Source organism: Dendrobates tinctorius, unplaced genomic scaffold, assembly GCF_039654945.1.
Source record: "Dendrobates tinctorius isolate UK_male_01 unplaced genomic scaffold, ASM3965494v1 ptg000135l, whole genome shotgun sequence".
Lineage (NCBI taxonomy): Eukaryota > Metazoa > Chordata > Amphibia > Anura > Dendrobatidae > Dendrobates > Dendrobates tinctorius.
Window position 1 is genome coordinate 4,099,697 of NW_027361803.1, and position 22,664 is coordinate 4,122,360.

At 42.3% G+C, this 22,664-nt stretch overlaps 1 protein-coding gene across 1 annotated transcript in view; it reads right to left on the reverse strand.

The window, feature by feature from the left end:
* The window catches only part of DCC (DCC netrin 1 receptor), a 1,068,191-nt gene that overhangs the window by 127,797 nt on the left and 917,730 nt on the right, over positions 1-22,664 (reverse strand). The window contains exons 16-18 of the mRNA XM_073543872.1: positions 12,151-12,246; positions 3,446-3,684; positions 2,601-2,739 (exon numbers count right to left, since the gene is read on the reverse strand). Of these exons, the coding sequence (XP_073399973.1) occupies positions 2,601-2,739; positions 3,446-3,684; positions 12,151-12,246 (474 nt within the window). The remainder of the gene's footprint in view (positions 1-2,600; positions 2,740-3,445; positions 3,685-12,150; positions 12,247-22,664) is intronic.

A 22,664-nucleotide genomic window follows, 5' to 3' on the forward strand; every position in this document is an offset into this window, starting at 1 on the left:
GAGTGCAGGGCGCAGGCGCGGGATTCCGGGGCTATAACTGACGTACATGGGAGGGGGTAGTATTGTAATGAGGTCAGGGGGTAGGGATTTCTTACAGCACCGCACGCTCTGGAGCCTGGAAAGAATATAACATTTCTCGGCAACAAGACCATTAATATGAGGCAGACAGGTAGGAGTAGTATAACATTTCTATTACCTGTATGCCCATATTAATAGGTCATCGTGACATAGTGACAGATTCCATTTAATTTGCATTAGAGGCAGCAGAAATAAATGATTAATGTCAATAACTAATTAAAGGGGCCCTCTGCAATGTTCAAGGGGTTTTTCAGTTCTGCAAGACCCCCTGTAGCTCAGTGTCTATTTATTTTTATAAAACAAACAAACCGGTTTTACTTATCCTCCTCGGTACCAGTGCTGAGTATCTGCCGCTCCTACCGGTGAATAACGGCGTGTCACCAGTGCTGCAGCCAAATAGTGAGGTCAGGCTGCAAACATTAACAGGCGCCGAGAGCAGAGGTGGACTCTCAGTCCTGGACCCGGGGAGGGTGAGTAAAGCAAATTTTGTGTGCTTTTTCTTTTTAAACAAACTGCTGCTGAGGGACAGAGGTGTTGTGAAACAAGTAAATCCATTTAAAAGGAGCTGTCTTGCTATCTATTGACCTGACTAGGGTATGCACACCATCGCTGCATGATTTTATACGCAACTGTAACCAGGTACTGTACTCAAATTTCTCCCACAATCCTATAGAGAATAAATAATCCATCAGTCAAACAGGAGAAGGTAGCAAAAGGGAGAATATAGAGCTGGAATGACATAGGCTTCAGATCTACCATAGCTCTTCAACCTTATTTGCATATCAATTCAAATGCTGATTTCTCAGTGACAGAAGAACAGACTGGCCATGAAGCGGTATTGCTGGACTTGTCTTTGAAAAAGCTACATGCACATATAGATACTTTTTGGTTAATAGCGTTTTTTTTGTTACCAGAAAAAATGATATTAACCAGAAGATATGGGGTTAATTTACAGGTTAAAGGGAACTTGTCACCAGCAAAAAATGCTATTAACCTGCAGGTATGTGCTTAATATGAAGGTTAACAGAGTTACTAACCTTTCCGGCACTTGCCCGTAGCTGAACGCTGCTGGGAGAAAATTAACTTTATTCTCCCCGGCAGCATTTGGTTTCAGTCAGGAAGGTGGCGACGGTGGTGGTTCAGTTACCACTCTCAGTATACAGAGTGGTGGCTGTAACTGCACCCCCAACCCTGAGTGACAGCCGGCCCCAATGCAGAGCCAGTGTCAGTCACGGCCAAGGGCATGCTTACAGTAGCTGCTCTGTACTCTCAGAGCGGTGGCTTAACCAGCACCGGCGCCTCATCCGTGACTGAAACTGAATGCTGCCAGGGAGAATAAAGTTCATTTTCTTCCCATGTTCAGTCACCGCTCTTATGTATAGAAAACGGCAGCTGTAACCGCACCCCCAGCCATAACTGAAAGTGCATCTGAGTGGAGGACAGAGGAGCCTCTTAAAGAAGAAGTTACAGGTCTGTGAGAGCCAGAAATCTTGCATGTTTTTTTGTTGACCAAATACTTATTTTCCACCATAATTTGCAAAATAAATCTTACCAAATCAGACAAGGTGATTTTCTGGATTTGTTTTCTCATTGTGACTCTCATAGTTGTGGTCTACCTATGATGTCAATTACAGGCCTCTCTCATCTTTTTAAGTGGGAGAACTTGCACAATTTGTGGCTGACTAAACACTTTTTTTCCCCACTGTATCTTTGTACTGTGTTAGCCAGTAGATAGGAAAATATTTAGAATTGAGAGTCCTCAGTGGTTGATACCTTTTAATGGCTAACTGAAAAGATGGTAACAAATTGCAAGCTTTCCAGACTACTCAGGTCTCTTCATCAGGCATTGACTAATACAAAATATGAGGAATCACATATTTATACACAACACAGCACAATTTGTTACGATCTTTTCAGTTAGCCATTAAAAGGTATCAACCAATGAGGACTCTCAAATCGAAACATTTTGCTATTACCCGGCAGATTAACCCCATATCTGCAGGTTAATTGTGCTTTTTTTCTGTTGACAGGTTCCCTTTAATAAAAAAAAAATTATGCCTTGCCAATCTCAAAAGTAACGAAGCACACTTTCTGTAATACACAAGCCTTGGTTTCAGGATTTGTCTTCAGTAGCAAAATTAGGAAAGAGTATTAAAGGCTCTTACTGCAGTATATCACAGCTCAATCGATTCAGTCCCACTGACTCTGCAGGTCCTGCACCTCCCTATAATATCACTTGACTCTTTGGATTATTATTCACAGATTGAGACTATCACTCCCATTTTGTTTGTGTTTCAGCACTGCAGTAGAATACAACACTGAGATATAGGCCTTTTTCTATCAGTATGTGGAATATCTGTAAAAGCCTAAAATGGCTCTACATGACCATCCCTCATCTTATAGAGTCCCTGTACTAGCTGCCATGATAGTTTGTGCTAGACCAAGTGATGTCACAACAGCAAGGCATTATAGGAAAGTAATAACTTGTTCTAGAAGTGATACTAGAAAATTAAAATCATTACCTGTTTCATAAGTAGTAGCATGAGCTGTCATACTCCATGTACTTGACCTTCTGCCTTTAGTAACCATCACTGAAAACTCATACATGGTGTTTGGCTTCAGACCTGTAACCGTATGGCTTAACGATGTTGTATCTGCAGACTGAGAAATAAAGCGAATAATATAAAAGTGTAGTTTGCTGATTGCCTTGACTGTCCACCTCGGTATTTTTTTTACAACACCCACCCTTCCAAAAAAAAAAAAGTTAAACACAGGTAACCTAGTTATTGGGGGCTTCAGTGATTCAATGATCAGTGTGATCCTGTGATAGTAAGTCATCCATTTCCCTCAAGCAATGCCACAGGGAAACTAAACAGGACCTTTCACTTGCCATAAACATGTCACTTGCCATAAGCATTTTTACCTGGTGTAAATGTAGCTGTTCTCTTGAATCTGGCGCTGTTCTTCTTTTGTTCCTACCTCTTCATTCCTGAGATATGGCCTTCTATTCCCTGTATATAAATATTCTCTTTTTTAGGCAAAGATGTGTGGTCTTTAAGAAGACTCAAATAGAGTATAGGTGATGGACACACCCCATAGACTAAAAAAGAGAACAGGGTGCAATATCTTAGGAATGGAGAGGCCCAGGGACAAAAAAAAATCACCAGATTCAGGAGAAAAGTGGCATTTACACCATGTGAAATGTACATATTTTTGGCAAAGTTTTTGGCACGTTTGGTCTCCAGCGTAAACCATGCCTTTTTGCAGCCAATCTTTTCTCTAGCTATTATATGGCTTCCAAAAATTGTAGCCCACCCTCTTAATGCGTAAAAGACTTTCAGAATGAACCAGAAAAACCACCAAGTACCTTGTATTTGGAGCTGGATGAATAGCTTGTTCTCCACCTTATTGTGTAGAAACGAACTTCTGCCGTCTTTTGGTTCTTGAGGACAGAATTATCTGCCCAGCTGACTCTCACGGCATCATGCGTTAAAGCAACTGCCTGAACACCTACTGGTGGGAGCATGGGGGTGGACATTTCTGGGACTGAGGTAGGAAAATCATCAATAAAAGGATAAAACTCAATTTCTGAGGGATCCAAAGGGTCTGATAATCATGCATCAAATAATACATTAAATTAAGAAAGCAAAAATAAAATAAAAAAATACAGAAATTAAAAAATAATGATAAAATATATTTACATGGCAAAGGAAAAAACAATGTGTTAAGTATAGAATAATGGTAAGGGGGGAAAATGGTGTGAGAGATAGAGAAAAAGAAATAATAATTAATTATATTTTTTGGGTTAAGTTGTCAGCATTTTTTTGCACTTGAAAAATAAATAATGGAGATTTTTATACTTTTATAACTTAAAAAATATATTATGAAATATTATCTTCTTATCCTTAAAATAAAATATAAGAAATGTAAAATAAATTATACAAAAAAAGGATAAAAAAAATTTGAAAAAAAGGTACTCCAAAAATAGAAATGGACAACAATTTGCTGAATTCTGACATTTTCTCAAACCTTGTGCACTACATTAATATAAGCTGTACGAGACGGGAAAACACCAATCCCTTAAAAGTTAATGTGACTCCCCGGAGGCTGTTGGCAGCAGAAAATCACACTTTTGTATTGACTTATGAAATGTCCTTGAAATCTTCGCTGTAACAGATTACTTCTATACATGCTTCCATAGGGGTACAAATCAATTACATCATAATGAAAATTCACGTAGGCAGAGGCCATTAATTTCAGACACCTTGAACGTTTAATTATAATTCCATAAACATTATAGCGGTATAGCTACTAATTTGTAACGGAGCTAAAGTATTTTTTATTGTTTGTGTTGGAAGCGTTTTCAGATGGGAAAATTGAGATTTCTATCAGCTACATCGTCATTAAAAAATAATTATTTGAATGTTTATTAAACAACTGTGGGAATTGGATCAAGGCACGTTGAGTTTGTCTCGAATTTAACACAAAATTCTCCTGTTCCAATTTTTATTTTGGCAATTAATTTTGTGCAAATTAAGCAAAACAGTGTTTGACTTGCTGCCCTTTTCCTAAGCTATAGAAAGCTAAGAAAGGGAATAAAAACAAAAACTAATATTTACCTCATCGCTCCACCCAAGGTGCTTACTAGGCAGCGGGCAGCGCATGTGTTGACTTCACAACGTGCGTTGTGATGGTAGAAGTGTGTGGCTCCCCTGAGGCTTCAGTCGCCACAAAGGTACTGCACCTTCTCCTAAGGTGTAGTGCCCCACCATCCAGGTAGGCTGGGAACTCCTTTCCGCATTCCAACACCTGCACCCCACACACAGGATAGTTCAGCAGGGACCCATCCATGCTTTATGCTGGAAAGGTCATAGGGTGCCTTTTGTGGTCCCTGGCTTCGTAACACGAGAGGTGCTGGGGAGGCAGGTGGAGTTAGATATAAAAGAGAGGGAAGGTGTAGGATTTCAGGTCAGTCTGACAGAAGGTCAGTCTGGGGTGAGTCCCAGAGAGAGAGCAGGCTGACAGCAGGTCAGCCTGAGAGGAGCTCAAGGCGGAGGAAGGCAGTCAGTCAGGAGAGGCTGAGGACTGGTCTTAGTGGAATGAGCTCCATAGGGAAGGAAGAGATGGAGAAAGAGACTTAGACTGGAGACTACAGATTCCAAGAGAGAGAGAACAGATCGGAACGAAGGAGAATAGAAGGACGGTGGGAAGCAGGTTGAGAAAGAGAGAGAACCCTTCCAGTCCAGAGAGCACAAAGGCCGGGGCCCGGTCACCGAGGTTGATTGGATCTTTATGTCCGGCAACAGACACCGGAGGAGTAGTAAGCCGCTAACGCCTTGCTCCCATCATAGACTTAGGACACCACAGCAACTGAATAGAGAGCCGGGACGCAGTGAGGAGTCCCCGAAGCAGGCTACAGCTGTCTGTTATACAAGTAAAGACTAGGAACACCTAGAGAGAGGCATTCCAGGGTAACTAAGTACTGGAGTGCTTTGCACCTAAAGGCGCAATGGAGGAGTCGTTCAGTAAGGTACATGTTGGCGGAGTGTGGAGGGGAGAATCCTATCCTGCCTGGAGGTTGGCTGGAGCCCTGACCTGGAGAACACAGTACGGAGGCAGGCAGTTGTGTGAACTGCAAACAGTGAGTAAAGCTTTGGAACAGCATACTCTGGTGTCCTCCAGTTATTCCCGCACCACTACACCTGGGTACCAGCCTCCATACCATTCTGTGCCTCTCCTCATCCATTACACCTACACTGCCCTGGGACTACAGCTCCACCTGTGGGGAGCTATACCATCTCTGCTGCACCACACCATCAGTCCCAGCGGATCTGTATGCAGCGTTGGCTTACCATCTTACTTGCCAAACACCACGGGTGGCGTCATGAACTATTCATATAAACTTCAACACCATTAACATCACTGCCATTGATATTGGGCGCCCAGGGCCACGGACCGGGTCACCGCTGCTGTGACACATTCCCGCCTTGACACCGGCCCGGTACCGAGTACCCCGCTGCCCTGGGTGTGCGAGGGCGACCCAAGCGTACTCAGCACTGGTGCAAAGTGAAGATGCCTAAAGACAATGCCATGCACCAGGGGAAATAATAAGCTAGATGGGGGGTGGACAGGCAATTGACTGCAGGCCGTGGGATGCTGGACTGGGGGCTGCGGTGGGATTTGTGATCGGACAGTTAAAAATCTATATTTATATTTAAACGCCGTGTTTATTATCCTCCATGGTTTGACAAAATCCCAGAACAGGATAAGGAACATTTGATTCACATCGAATAACTTTGAGGCAAATGTTGTTAGAATTATATGTTATTAATATATTTACTTTAATTTGTTTTTTGCTTGTAGTTTTATTGTTACAACAATCATCATTACCATCAGAATTAGGTTAAGAGTATACATGGGCGAACCTGAGCAGTAAAGTTCGGCGTCTTTACCGAACACCTACCGACACCGAACATGGACTTCACCAGGAAGTCCGTATTACTGTTCGGATTCGGCCCCCGAGCATCAAGTGTTTGTGGCACTGTCATGTGCATGACAGCGCGACAAACACCACTTCTGAACAGTGGTAAAATCATCACCGCCGGTCAGAGAGCCGCAGTTCCCACGTTGTCAAATGACAGTGTGAGCGCTCAGCTGTGATCGGAGGTATGAAGTTTATACACCTGCTGCCGCTAATAATAGCAAGACCAGGAGCAACTGATGGGAGTATTCATTATCAGCTGGTGCCTGCGCTCTAAATAAATAATTAAAAAAAAAATTTTTTGTTAACCAGTCCAGTCAGGCAAAACTCAGCTGTCAGGGTTAGTAAGTAAGGCTAGTTGTCGAGAATAGAGGGGTCCCAACGCTGTATTTTTTAATTATGGCAATAAATAATTAAACGACGTGGAGTCCCCCCCATTTTTGACAACCAGCCTTGCTAAAGCAGACAACTGGGGGCTGGTATTCTCAGGTTACTAAAGGGTCATTGATATTGGACCCTCTAGCCTAAAAACAGCAGCCCACAGCCCAGAAAAGGCACATCTATTAGATGCGCCAATTCTGGTGAATTGCCCAGCTCTTCCCACTTGCCCTGTAGTAGAGGCAAGTGAGGGTCATAATTGTGGGGTTGATGTAACCTTTGTACTATCCGGTGACATCAAGCCCAGGGTTTAATAATGGAAAGGAGTCTTTTGTCATCTATGTTCTAAGGAGACACAAATGTTATTAACAGCGGATTTAAACCACTATAGGAATGAACCAATTATCCTCTACACACATTCTTGGCAATCAGCTGATTATGCCAGGGAAAGAAACCTATTAAGCCATTACTACCACCCAAGTCTGAAATAGCAAGAGCTGCTTTTCGTAAGGTACTCTCTACTGTGACACTTTATGTAGGTCCTAAGAGGGATGTCCATATACCCCAGTAGAGTTCTACAGAAAGGGGTTGTCTTAGAGATAACATTTTCAGATTTTCAATAGTATTTATCTACTAAAATAAAGAAAAAAAACCTCTATGACACAGTTTGAAATATTATGTTCATAAGTTTAAGTAATCAGAAGGCAAATTAAAAAAATGATATTCCCGTTACTGCAACATAATCGAAAACATATGAATAAAGAGTTTGTAGTCCTCACTGATACCTAAAAACAAAAGAGAGGTTTCTCCAAAACCTCCACTGATTAGGAATTGATGACAAATAGAAGTTGCATTTGGAAGGGTGAGATTCCCAGTGACTTGAACTTATTCTATGTATCATATTGATAGGGCTGGCGGAACGCACCAAATAATGTAAAGATGGTAATAAGGTGCTTTCGCAGCCCGGAGTTCACCGTGCAGAGATGTTAACTGCTACTAGTTAAATAGCAGACACTAAATGGCGGTATCGCACTGGACACACGTGGGTTAAACGCCACCCAGTATGTAGTAGAGACGGGCTCTGTTGCTTCACAGAGCCACGGTACCACATAACACAGATGCCATACCCTGTTAACTGTCACAGGGCACAGCTGAGTCAGCGCTAGTGTACGGTCACAAGACTCTGCCCCAAGGAAGCAGGGTAAGAGCCTCTCTAGACCCACTAGGCACATGGCGTCGCACCTACGAACGCCACTAATAGACGTTGGCTACTGTGGAGTGCAGACCAATTGCAAGTGGAGTACAGGCAAAGCCACTACTTGGCACTAAAGCTAGGCCCTGACTACCCTATCAGCCTAGGCACTGCCTGGCAAGGCTGGTCAAGACATGCGTACCAAGGGTAGGGGTTTCATAATGAGTCAGTCACCAGAGACATTCATACATGCATACAACACTCACTCCACATTGTCTATACCAGCGCACGGCAGTGTGGCCGTGCAATCCTTTTATAACCGCAGCCTTCCGGGACCTTTCTGATGGCCCAATCTGAGCTGCTTGAGGTCCTGAGCATGTGACCTCCGACCAATGAGCTGTCGTCTCACGAGCATGCTCAGATGGAGAAAAGCAGGACTTCGTCCCAGGAGCGTTTGCTTGCCACTGACTAATGTTGCATGCTAAAGTTGAACCTGGGGCAGCAGCAGCAACCAGAAGCATAGCATTAACCTGAGCAAGATGCTGGGACCGACGTCTCTGCTGAGCAGGAACCTCTGCGGCTGCAGAACAATGGGAGACCGCCGAGGACATGGCTTGAGATTCCCCCTATGCAGTGGCAGGAACTTGACGTCTAGCACATATATAAATATAATATATATGTAAAAAGAAAAATAGTGAAAAAAAGAATCAAACGAATAAAAAGCTAACACGTCGAGCACGCTTCAGACCAAATAAAATATTTAATTTTACTTAGCCAGTCAGGACTCGTTTATCACACAGAGCCAGTGATGTTATCTGTATTGATTTTCACTCCAGAATATTTCGTAGCAAAATTGTTTTTTTTAGAAAACAAGTGATATATATTATAATATTTTACAATGAAATAGAAATTACATATTGATTCAGCCAATATGATGGGACAGCGGACAAGTGAAATGAAAAGCAAAGCTCCCTGGACTATTTCTTTTGGGAATACTTCAAAGGAAAATCTACTTCATTAAGATTTGTTTTTTTCTTTGTGATCTTTGAGACTGAATTTGATCGGACTATTTTACAGGGTTCCCTTTTGAGGTGCTGTATGTTTTCAGACTTTTGTGCTCTCAATGACATACAGCTTACTCTAGAGAGGAACGTCGTGAGAATATTCCATCAAATAAAGTCACAGAGCGAGAACACCTAGGGACATTGTCTTAGATTACCCCCAAAAAAATAAAGCCTAAAAAGAAAAAAATATGTATTATATTTATTGTTTTCATTATAGTAATATTATATTATATGATAATATCTACTGAATTTTGTTAGGACTCTAATGAAAAAAAAAATCATTAGACAGATAATGTCTAATCTAAGATATAATGCTGAATGTGTGTGTGTGTGTATGTTTGTACAGTATGTATGTATGTGTGTATGTCCGGGATTGGCATCTGCACCATCGCAGCTACAGCCACAAAATTTTTGCACAGTCACACGTCTGGACCCCGAGAGCGTCATAGGCTATGTTGTGATGCGAAATTTTAACCCCCGTGCGTTCCAATTCACCAAACAATTTTGCCTATTATTCTTATCATTTCTTTGGTGTTATTGTCCTTCTGTAAAGCTGGAAATAGCACAATTTATTCCGTGCCAACACAGACCACCCTCTGACACAGACTGCAGGGGGAGCCTAGCATCACAAAGGATAGGATTAGATACACGGCTCAGCAGACAGTATCACACAGGATAGGATTAGATACTCAGCTCAGCAGTCAGTATCACACAGGAGAGGATTAGACACATGACTCTGCAGTCAGTATCACACAGGATAGGATTAGATACACAGCTCAGCAGTCAGTATCACACAGGATAGGATTAGATACACAGCTCAGCAGACTATCACACAGGATAGGATTAGATACGCGGCTCAGCATTCAGTATCACACAGGATAGGATTAGATACATGGCTCAGCAGTCAGTATCACACAGGATAGGATTAGATACACGGCTCAGCAGTCAGTATCACACAGAAGAGGATTAGATACATAGCTCTGCAGTCAGTATCACAGAGGATAGGATTAGATACACGGCTCAGCAGTCAGTATCACACAGGGTAGGATTAGATACACAGCTCAGCACACAGTATCACACAGGATAGGATTAGATACACGGCTGAGCAGTCAGTATCACACAGGATAGGATTAGATACATGGCTGAGCAGTCAGTAACACACGATAGGATTAGATACACAGATCAGCAGAAAGTATCACACAGGATAGGGTTAGAGTTGAAAATAAAATACGATCAATACTTGGGTAATCGTTTAATTAATTTGTGTTGCAAATCTGTAGTGTTGATTATATGATGTGAAATGTTTTTATGTGCAGTATAATCATTATAATTTGTTATAACTAACCACAGTTGGTTACTATGCCCAGGCAACGCCGGGCTCTTCAGCTAGTGTCTATTAAATTTGGAACATTGGGACAAAATAAAAAGTTTTTTTAAAAAATGTATTTGAATTTTAATTTTAGCCCAAGATTATAATCTAGTGGAAATTATTGATTCTTATCATTGGTTCATAAACTTATATTAATTGATAGAAAACACTAGAATATTGGATTTAGTTAGGGTTCAAAAAGAAAAATAATCATTATAAAGAATGTGTCTATTTAAATTAATTCAATCAATAACTACTGGACTTAAAAAAAATCAAATTTGAATTTTTAATTAATTTCAAAATGAGAATTTGGGGGAAATTGTTGCTTCTTAATTTCTGCATTAATTTTATTTAATTAATAAAACACACAAATGCATTCGATTTACTTAGGGTTCAGAGGGAACAATTATCATTAAGTAGAATATGTTTATTTAATTGTGGGTTATTGTATTTTTTAAAGGGAATCTGTCACCGGAAGTTGCAGACCTATGTAAATGGCCTGGGTCCGGTCCGATGGGCGGTGTTTCTTTTTTTTTCTCCACCCCATCCGTGGCCCCCATCCGCGCTCTTCTCTGATATTCTTCTTCATAGTTCGCGCATGCTCAAAGCAATCTTACTTCGCGCATGTGCAGTATGCTTTGCCAAACTGCGGGCAAAGCTGAAAATCATTACTGCTCATGCCAGTGGCGGATTAAGTGGACCATGGGCCCGGGGCTGTTCATAAAACCTGGGCCCTAGTACCCCCCTTCCCAGGAAAACATTTTCTGTCAAAATTTTGTGGCTCTTCTCACAAAAACACTGCATATGCTGATTTTTAGGTATACAAATTGTAACATTTATTAGACCATAAAAACAAAGAAAAATTACTTTTTTCTCACAAGAAATTGTGCAATGCAATCAGTAACTACTGGACAGTTGAAAATAAAAATAAAAACTGAAGAACTATTTTCAAATTAGAATTTTTATTTAATTCCAAAATTAGAATTTGGGGAAAATTGTTAATTCTTATAATTTCTGCATAAACTTCTCTTAATTGATAGGAAACACCAAGGAATTGTATTTAGTTAAGGTTCAACGGAAAAAATTCTTACTAAAAAAATACTTCTATATAATTGGGGTTATTGTATTTTTCATTGCAATCTATAACTATTGGACTTTTAAAAAATAAATAAATAAATAAAACCTGAAGAATTATTTTAAAATTAGAATTTGGGGGAAATTGCTACTTCTTTCAATTTATAGATAAACTTTAATTTGGTAGAAAACACCAATACATTTTCATGTAAAAAACAAATTATGCCGCCAAGGAAAATATTTCATGGAGTCTGCTTTAAGAGCTTGTTGTTTGTGTTGATCCATACAGTATTTGTATTAAACGGGCTATTATTCTGTTTTTCTTGAAACCAAATCTGTCCCTTTCTATGTTAAGTGCAGCACGTTAATGAACAATAATTATAACACATTAAAGCCATATTGCCTCATTTCTATTCATGTTCCTGTTCATTTTAGGCAATTAGAAGCTTCTGGAAAAAAAAATGACATATGAAATCACATCAAAGGAAAAAGCCTTTTTTTTTTTTTAACCTACCAGTTTGAGATCGAGTTGTGGCACTTTCATAAAGAGGGACCCCTTCTCCGGCATTATTAAAAGCTTTCAAAGAAATGACATAATGGGAGCTTGGTTCTACAAACAAAGCAAAAATACATTAAAAAAAGTGAGATGATACGGGAAGATAAAGTACAGTACTCATAAATGTTTGTTTGTTTTTATCTACGCTTAAAGTAAAGATGTAATAACAACAATTATCTATAAAAGTGCTTTTATTTATATTGACCTTTATTGCAGCTCACTGACGCTAAGTACTACAACATAATTTTTTACCTAAAAGCAGAAAACTGTATTTTATTGTAAAACACTGTGTCCTTTACACCTGATTTTTTTTTTTTGTGCGTCATCATTAAAGCCTTTTAAGTTGGAGGGATTAGGAGTAGATATTGGTATTAAAAATGGCAGCCATTGAGCGAGGAAGAAGTTATCCCATGCTGAATTCCTGGGGAAGGATGTTATTGCTAAGAAGAAGATAATCTTCAAAATACACATCTTAATGCTGGTGTTACAAGGAACTTGGAATTGAACAAGCAGATTCTGCAAAGGTCAATAATCTGCAGATTAAGCGACGAGAATCTGGAGCACAAGGGGTTCATAGGTAGAGACATTCAGTTTTCTTGTATCGCGATTTCGGACACATGTACATACATGAATATATAGATACAAAGCCTGTGTATAGTGTTAATGTAATAGAGCATAGGCAATAATGGGGCAGGAAAAAGATTAAGGTTATGTTCTTACCTTGAGCCTTCTTAGAAAATGAGAATAACTACTAATTTGAATTTATATAATAAAATAATGTTTCTTTATATATTGATAATAAATTTCAAAAGCTTTACTGTTAAAGATGTAAGATGATAAATACTAAATACAAATAAGAAAAAAGACTTGCCTATAAGGCTGAGTGCAGACGGAGTTTTAAGCCCTGCGGATTTTTCCGTGCAGAATGGAAGAAAACCGCAAGTCAAATGACCTGCATTTTTCCTGCGGATTTCTTCCATTTTTCACGCGGTTTTCATGCGGTTTTTGTGCGGTTTTCCATTGCGGTTTTCCCCCTGCGGATTTGGAGACAGGGGAGATAGAAAACCGCACAAAAGAAGTAACATGCTGCGGATTTTGTACCGCAGGAAAACCGCGCGGAAAAATCCGCAGTGTCTGCACAGTGTTTTTTTTTTCCATTCATTTTAAAGGTACTGTACATCACAATGCGGATATGCAACGTTTCTGCGCGGTAAAATCCGCTGCGGAAACGCTGCAAATCTGCATCGTGTGCACATGGCCTAAGAGCTTACACTCTGCAGGAGAGAGGACCATGCACATAAGAGCTGACTCTCCACAGGAGAGAGGACCCTGCCCATAAATGCTTACACTACAGGAGAGAGGAACCTGCACATAAGAGCTGACACTCTACAGGAGAGAGGACCCTGCACATAAGAGCTGACACTCTACAGGAGAGAGGACCCTGCCCATAAGAGCTGACACTCTACAGGAGAGAGGACCCTGCACATAAGAGCTGACACTCTACAGGAGAGAGGATCCTGCACATAAGAGCTGACACTCTACAGGAGAGAGGATCCTGCACATAAGATCTGACTCCACAGGAGAGAGGACCCTGCGCATAAGATCTGACACTCTACAGGAGAAAGGATCCTGCACAAAAGATCTGACTCTCCACAGGAGAGAGGACCCTGCCCATATATGCTTACACTACAGGAGAAAGGACCCTGCACATAAGAGCTGACACTCTACAGGAGAGAGGATCCTGCACATAAAATCTGACTCTCCACAGGAGAGAGGACCCTGCGCATAAGATCTGACACTCTACAGGAGAAAGGATCCTGCACATAAGATCTGACTTCCCACAGGAGAGAGGATCCTGCCCATAAATGCTTACACTACAGGAGAAAGGACTCTGCACATAAGAGCTGACACTCTACAGGAGAGAGGACCCTGCCCATAAGAGCTGACACTCTACAGGAGAGAGGACCCTTCACATAAGAGCTGACACTCTACAGGAGAGAGGACTCTGCACATAAGAGCTGACACTCTACGGGAGAAAGGATCCTGCACAAAAGATCTGACTCTCCACAGGAGAGAGGATCCTGCACAAAAGATCTGACTCTCCACAGGAGAGAGGACCCTGCCCATATATGCTTACACTACAGGAGAAAGGACCCTGCACATAAGAGCTGACACTCTACAGGAGAGAGGATCTCGCACATAAGAGCTGACACTCTACAGGAGAAAGGATCCTGCACATAAAATCTGACTCTCCACAGGAGAGAGGACCCTGCGCATAAGATCTGTCACTCTACAGGAGAAAGGATCCTGCACAAAAGATCTGACTCTCCACAGGAGAGAGGATCCTGCACAAAAGATCTGACTCTCCACAGGAGAGAGGACCCTGCCCATATATGCTTACACTACAGGAGAAAGGACCCTGCACATAAGAGCTGACACTCTACAGGAGAGAGGATCTCGCACATAAGAGCTGACACTCTACAGGAGAAAGGATCCTGCACATAAAATCTGACTCTCCACAGGAGAGAGGACCCTGCGCATAAGATCTGTCACTCTACAGGAGAAAGGATCCTGCACATAAGATCTGACTTCCCACAGGAGAGAGGATCCTGCCCATAAATGCTTACACTACAGGAGAAAGGACTCTGCACAAAAGAGCTGACACTCTACAGGAGAGAGGACCCTGCCCATAAGAGCTGACACTCTACAGGAGAGAGGACTCTGCACATAAGAGCTGACACTCTACGGGAGTGAGGATCCTGCCAAAAAGAGCTGATACTGTACAGGAGAGAGGACCCTGCCCATAAGAGCTGACACTCTACAGGAGAGAGGACCCTGCACATAAGAGCTGACACTCTACAAGAGAGAGGACCCTGCACATAAGAGCTGACACTCTACAAGAGAGAGGACCCTGCCCATAAGAGCTGACACTCTACAGGAGAGAGGACCCTGCCCATAAGAGCTTACACTCTACAGGAGAGAGGACCTTGCTCCTAAGAGCTGACACTCTACAGGAGAGAGGACCCTGCCCATAAGATCTGACACGATACAGGAGAGAGGACACTACCCATAAGAGCTGACACTCTACAGGAGAGTGTACCCTGTCCATAAGAGCTGACACTCTACAGGAGAGAGGACACTGCCCATAAGAGCTGACACTCTACAGGAGAGAGGACACTACCCATAAGAGCTGACACTCTACAGGAGAGAGGACACTACCCATAAGAGCTGACACTCTACAGGAGAGAGGACCCTGCCCATAAGAGCTGACACTCTACAGGAAAGAGGACCCTGCCCATAAGAGCTGACACTCTACAGGAGAGAGGACACTGCTCACAAGAGCTGACACTCGACAAGAGAAGAGGACACTACCCTTAAGAGCTGACACTACAGGAGAGAGGACACTACCCATGAGACCTGACACTCTACAGGAGAGAGGACCCTGCCCATAGGAGCTGACAATGTTCCTTAAAGTAGGAGAGAGGATCCTGCCCATAAATGCTTACACTACAGGAGAAAGGACTCTGCACAAAAGAGCTGACACTCTACAGGAGAGAGGACCCTGCCCATAAGAGCTGACACTCTACAGGAGAGAGGACCCTTCACATAAGAGCTGACACTCTACAGGAGAGAGAGAACCCTGCCCATAAGAGCTGACACTCTACAGGAGAGAGGACCCTGCCCATAAGAGCTGACACTCTACAGGAGAGAGGACTCTGCACATAAGAGCTGACACTCTACGGGAGTGAGGATCCTGCACAAAAGAGCTGATACTGTACAGGAGAGAGGACCCTGCCCATAAGAGCTGACACTCTACAGGAGAGAGGACCCTGCACATAAGAGCTGACACTCTACAAGAGAGAGGACCCTGCACATAAGAGCTGACACTCTACAAGAGAGAGGACCCTGCCCATAAGAGCTGACACTCTACAGGAGAGAGGACCCTGCCCATAAGAGCTTACACTCTACAGGAGAGAGGACCCTGCTCCTAAGAGCTGACACTCTACAGGAGAGAGGACCCTGCCCATAAGATCTGACACGTTACAGGAGAGAGGACACTACCCATAAGAGCTGACACTCTACAGGAGAGAGGACCCTGCCCATAAGAGCTGACACTCTACAGGAGAGAGGACTCTGCACATAAGAGCTGACACTCTACGGGAGTGAGGATCCTGCACAAAAGAGCTGATACTGTACAGGAGAGAGGACCCTGCCCATAAGAGCTGACACTCTACAGGAGAGAGGACCCTGCCCATAAGAGCTGACACTCTACAGGAGAGAGGACCCTGCCCATAAGAGCTGACACTCTACAGGAGAGAGGACCCTGCACATAAGAGCTGACACTCTACAAGAGAGAGGACCCTGCACATAAGAGGTGACACTCTACAAGAGAGAGGACCCTGCCCATAAGAGCTGACACTCTACAGGAGAGAGGACCCTGCCCATAAGAGCTTACACTCTACAGGAGAGAGGACCCTGCTCCTAAGAGCTGACACTCTACAGGAGAGAGGACCCTGCCCATAAGATCTGACACATTACAGGAGAGAGGACACTACCCATAAGAGCTGACACTCTACAGGAGAGAGTACCCTGTCCATAAGAGCTGACACTCTACAGGAGAGAGGACACTGCCCATAAGAGCTGACACTACAGGAGAGAGAACACTACCCATAAGAGCTGACACTCTACAGGAGAGAGGACACTACCCATGAGACCTGACACTCTACAGGAGAGAGGACCCTGCCCATAGGAGCTGACAATGTTCCTTAAAGTAGAGCAATATATAGATGTACAGGTAGAGATTAATAAAAAAAAGTAGTCATATTTAAAATGTATAATTTTTTTTTTATCATTTTCATATCAGTTGTGCACAGACACTTAATTTGGTCACAAACATAAATTCTTTGGCTTGGGGATTCTTGACTGTGGTGTATGCAAATATTATGGCTAGGCAATAATATCTGTAAGAGTTGGTCTCATAATTTCCATGAATGCAAATGGGATAAATATTCATGATAAAAAATTGGTGACAATTTTCTGCTCACGGCTCTGTGTATTGGGACATACAAACAGCCTCATCATACCTGAGCAAAAGAGGGAATATGAGGCAATGACTGACATTACAAAGGTCACATACATGTTATACAGACGCTGATTTTCTGGTTAATAACGCAATGATAATGACCCGTATTCATCCTGAGGTTTGCTTTGTTGCAGAGCACTATAATTACTATTAATCTCTCCATTGCCCGGTGGACCCATAATACATCGCGGTTGACTTTCCGTCGCGATCTGAAGTGGTTTAATTTTGAAGACCTTCCTAGGAGATTACTGAATAACTGATTAGCTCATTGTGAATATCATTAGGACCATTGCCAAATGAATGTATCAACAATGTGAACTTGATGTGAAGGATTTCCCGATCCTCGTTGGGTAGGACATTCATTTAGCTCCTTTGTTTTGATATAATATAATCATCCGTTAGTAAAGTGTATTTTTTGTTATAGATTGATGAATTATGGTACTCAACATAAGAAAACGAATTATGCATTATATTTCTCAAGTGTAACGCCTTGTCCTTCCATTGTTCATTGCCTAGATCAGATCTCTTGTATTCAACTTGTGCTTGAAAAAGAATACATCTCTATGACAAACCATTTCCCATTCTGGGACTCTTAATATGTGACGGAAGAGGTCGGTAGTTCGTTTCCAGCACACTGACGCATAATTGTGGCCATGTGGTTACTTGCATTTGGTGATTCCCCACTGGGATCCGCCGATCTCAATCGTTCAACCTTTGCGTTAGATTTTTTTAGTATTTTTTTATTGTTATTATATGTTTTATGTTTCATGAATGTTATTATTACTACACTGCGTGCAGAATTATTAGGCAAGTTGTATTTGAGAGGATTCTTTTTATTATTGAACAACAACTATGTTCTCAATCAACCCAAAAGACTCATAAATATCAAAGCTTAATATTTTTGGAAGTTGGAGTGTTTTTTTTTTTTAGATTTGGCTATCTTAGCAGGATATCTGTTTGTGCAGGTAATGATTACTGTGCAGATTTATTAGGCAACTCAATAAAAAACAAATATATATCCATCTCACTTGTTTACTTTTACCAGGTAAACTAATATAACAACACAAAATTTAGAAATAAACATTTCTGACATTCAAAAGCAAAAAAAATCAGTGACCAATATAGCCACCTTTCTTTACGATGACACTCACCTTCCTTCCATCCATAGATTCTGTCAGTTGCTTGATCTGTTTATGATCAACATTGCGTGCAGCAGCCACCACAGCCTCCCAGACACTGTTCCGGGAGGTGTACTGTCTTCACTCCCTGTAGATCTCACATTTTATGAGGTACCACAGGTTCTCTATGGGGTTCATATCAGGTGAACAAGGGGGCCATGTCATTATTTTTCCTTCTTTTAGACCTTTACTGGCCAGCCACACTGTGGAGTATTTGGATGCATGTGATGGAGCATTGTCCTGCATGAAAATCATGTTTTTCTTGAACGATACCGACTTCTTCCTGTACCACTGCTTGAAGAAGGTGTCTTCCAGAAACTGGCACTAGGTCTGGGTGTTGAGCTTCACTCCATCCTCAACCCGAAAAGGTCCCACAAGTTCATCTTTGATGATACCAGCCCATACCACTACCCCACCTCCACCTTGCTGGCATCTGAGTCGGAGTGGAGCTCTCTGCCCTTTACTGATCCAGCCTCGGGCCCATCCATCTGGCCCATCAAGAGTCACTCTCATTTCATCAGTCCATAAAACCTTAGAAAAATCAGTCTTAACATATTTCTTGGCCCAGTCTTGACGTTTTATCTTATGTTTCTTGCTGAAAGGTGGTCGTTTTTCAGCCTTCCTTACCTTGGCCATGTCCCTGAGTATGGCACACCTTGTGCTTTTTGATACTCCAGTAATGTTGCAGCTCTGAAATATGGCAAAACTGGTGGCAAATGGCATCTTGGCAGCTTCACGCTTGATTTTCCTCATTTCATGGGCAGTTATTTTGCGCCTTTTTTTTATCAACATGCTTCTTGCGACCCTGTTGGCTATTTGCCTTGAAACGCTTGATTGTTCGGTGATCACGCTTCAAAAGTTTGGCAATTTCAAGACTTCTGCATCCCTCTGCAAGACATCTCACAATTTTGGACTTTTCAGAGTCCGTCAAATCTTTCTACGGACCCATTTTGCCAAAGGAAAGGAAGTTGCCTAATAATTAAGCACACCTTATATAGGGTTTTGATGTCATTAGACCACACCCCTCCTCATTACAGAGATGCAAATCACCTGATTTACATAATTGGCAGTTGGCTTTCAAGCCTATACAGCTTGGAGTAGGACAACATGTATAAAAAGGATGATGTGATCAAAATACTCATTTGCCTAATAATTCTGCACACAGTGTATGATTATTATCAGTATTAGGCCGGTTTCACACTAGCGCATTTTCAACGCGCGCACGGCCGGGGGTAGCTCCGCCCCCGATCCGGCTCTCTGCCCGGCGTGCCCGCCCCTTCCTTGTAGCGCCGCCTCCTAGCGGACAGCGGCGCCTGCGATCGGCGCACCCTATCTTTAGCATAGGGTGCGCCGATCGTGCGCAGGCCGTGCGCTAGTTGCGCTTTGACCTGCGCTGCGCACTTTTGACGGTGCGCCGTGCGCGCCAAAATCAAACTTTTCGGATTTTGGCGCGCACGGCGCACCGTCAAAAGTGCGCAGCGCAGGTCAAAGCGCAACTAGCGCACGGCCTGCGCACGATCGGTGCACCCTATGCTAAAGATAGGGTGCGCCGATCGCAGGCGCCGCTGTCCGCTAGGAGGCGGCGCTACAAGGAAGGGGCGGGCACGCCGGGCAGAGAGCCGGATCGGGGGCGGAGCTACCCCCGGCCGTGCGCGCGTTGAAAATGCGCTAGTGTGAAACCGGCCTTAGTATGTTTTTTCTGTTCTTTTTCCATCCGGTAATTATCTTTAAATACACAAATTAGAAGGATTTTTTTATGCTAATTCAATTCCTTTGAGCATTCGGAAATACAAATTCCCATCAGTCTGTTAACTGCAGTGTAAACTTGAGATAATAGAGAACTTCATACATAAACAATGCTTTGGGGTTCTTCTCTCTAATACACATTGCTTTTGTTCTTGTCTTGTTAAATTGTAAGAGATGTATGACTTGTTTTCACTCGAGCCGCCGCTGCATACATTAACGGGAATGAAAAATAATTTTTCACAATGGGAACCTAAGCTGAAGATAAAAGCTTCATTGTGAAAAGTAGAGTCTGATATACAAGTCTTAGAAAAAAAAAAGTAACTTTTAACATTAAAGAAGTGTGGAAATTAAAAAAAAAATCAGTTTGGAGACATGAATATTCTCTTTAAACATTTTTTTTTTAAAGCGTAACGTGGATCAATTATTTTTTAGTTGCCTAAACCCCTAAAAATCTTCTGTAAGAATTAGACTACAGCTGTACAATTTTTTTGCAGCACCACCACAGGAGAAATGAAGTATTACTTCATATCCAAACAAATCAGTCCTCCAGAGAAAAAAAGACTTAGAGATGTTTTCTTTGTAAGTGCTCCATGCCCTGGTTAATTAATTGAGGTCTGGAAACACGGAACTATTTATTAATGGGTGCGTGAGAAGCATCGGGCTCCACTCAGATGTCATCTAAGTCCAGTCCAATTACCGGGGACGTCGGCAATGGAGGAAATGGAGAAATTACTTTCTCCATCTCCTCCACACCTGTGCTACGATTCTCTCATGCAAGAAAATCGGAATACAGTAAAATGACGCGTGGGTCAATTGCATATAGCATCTGATTCTCATGAGGGAATAATTGGATACTACTCACCAGTGTGAGCGAGCCCGTTTTTTTGTGGCCATATTATCCCTCATCAAGGACAATATTATCTGCCATTACCTCACTGCTCATATTTCTAAGGATACTATAGGAAAACTTTGACAAAATGTGAGTTTTTCCGTTAGGAATAAACAAAAATGATACTCCCCACTTTAGCAAAAAGACTCTTAGCTATATAGGGTTACATGATAGACTTGGACCCTGATGCCTGCAAAGAGCTTAAAAGTAGAGTTGAGCGACTTTTGGTTTTTAGGGTCGAGTTTCGTTTCGTGAAACCCGACTTTTCCAAAAGTCGGGTCGAGCAAGATCGGCCGATTATAGGGAAAAGTCGGGGTCGTCCCGAAACACGAAACCCAATGTAAGTCAATGGGGAATAAAAGTCGGCAGTGAGAGGACAGGAAACACACCTACAGTGCCCATTTGAATGCCAAAAGCATCAGTTCTTCTTACTTAAGCTTGTCAACCTTAATTAACTTCATAATTAGAGTTGAGCGATACTGTCCGATACTTCAAAGTATCGGATCGGAATGGATCGGCCGATCTTAAAAAAAAGTATCGGTATCGCCGATTCCGATACCGGAAGTCCCATTCAAGTCTATGGGACTTCCGGTATCGGAATAAGAAAAATCCTGTTTTTCCCTTGTACAGCCTCTCTGGGGTCTGTACGGGCCTTTCGGGGGGCTGTGCCGGCCTGCCAGGGGGTCTGTGCAGGCTCCGGTGGTCTGTGCCGGCCTGCCGGGGGGCTGTGCCAGCCTGCCAGGGGGGCTGTGCAGGCTCCGGTGGGCTGTGCCGGCCTGCCGGGGGGCTGTGCCGGCCTGCCGGGGGGCTGTGCAGGCTCCGGGGGGCTGTGCCGGCCTGCCGGGGGGCTGTGCAGGCTTCGGGGGTCTGTGCAGGCATCGTCCGATGGGACTACAAGTCCCATCGGGCGATGCCTGCTACCATGACAGTGATTGACACATTAGCCAATGATGGGACAGTAGTAGTCCCATCATCCGGCTAATGTGTTGAATGTAAAAAAAAAAAAAAAAAAAAAAAAATTACATGCTACATACATACAACATGCATACTACATACATGCTACATTCATACTACATACTACATACATGCTACATTCATACTACATATATACTACATGCATGCAACATGCATACTAGATATATACTACATGCTACATACATACTACATATATGCTACATACATACTACATATATACTACATGCATGCTACATACATACTACATACATACTACATATATGCTACATACATACTACATGCTACATACATACTACATATATACTACATGCATGCTACATACATACTACATGCTACATACATACTACATATATACTACATGCATGCTACATACATACTACATGCTACATACATACTACATATATACTACATACATACTACATACATACTACATGCATGCTACATACATACTACATGCTACATACATACTACATATATACTACATGCATGCTACATACATACTACATGCTACATACATACTACATATATACTACATACATACTACATACATACTACATGCTACATACATACTACATATATACTACATACATACCACATACAT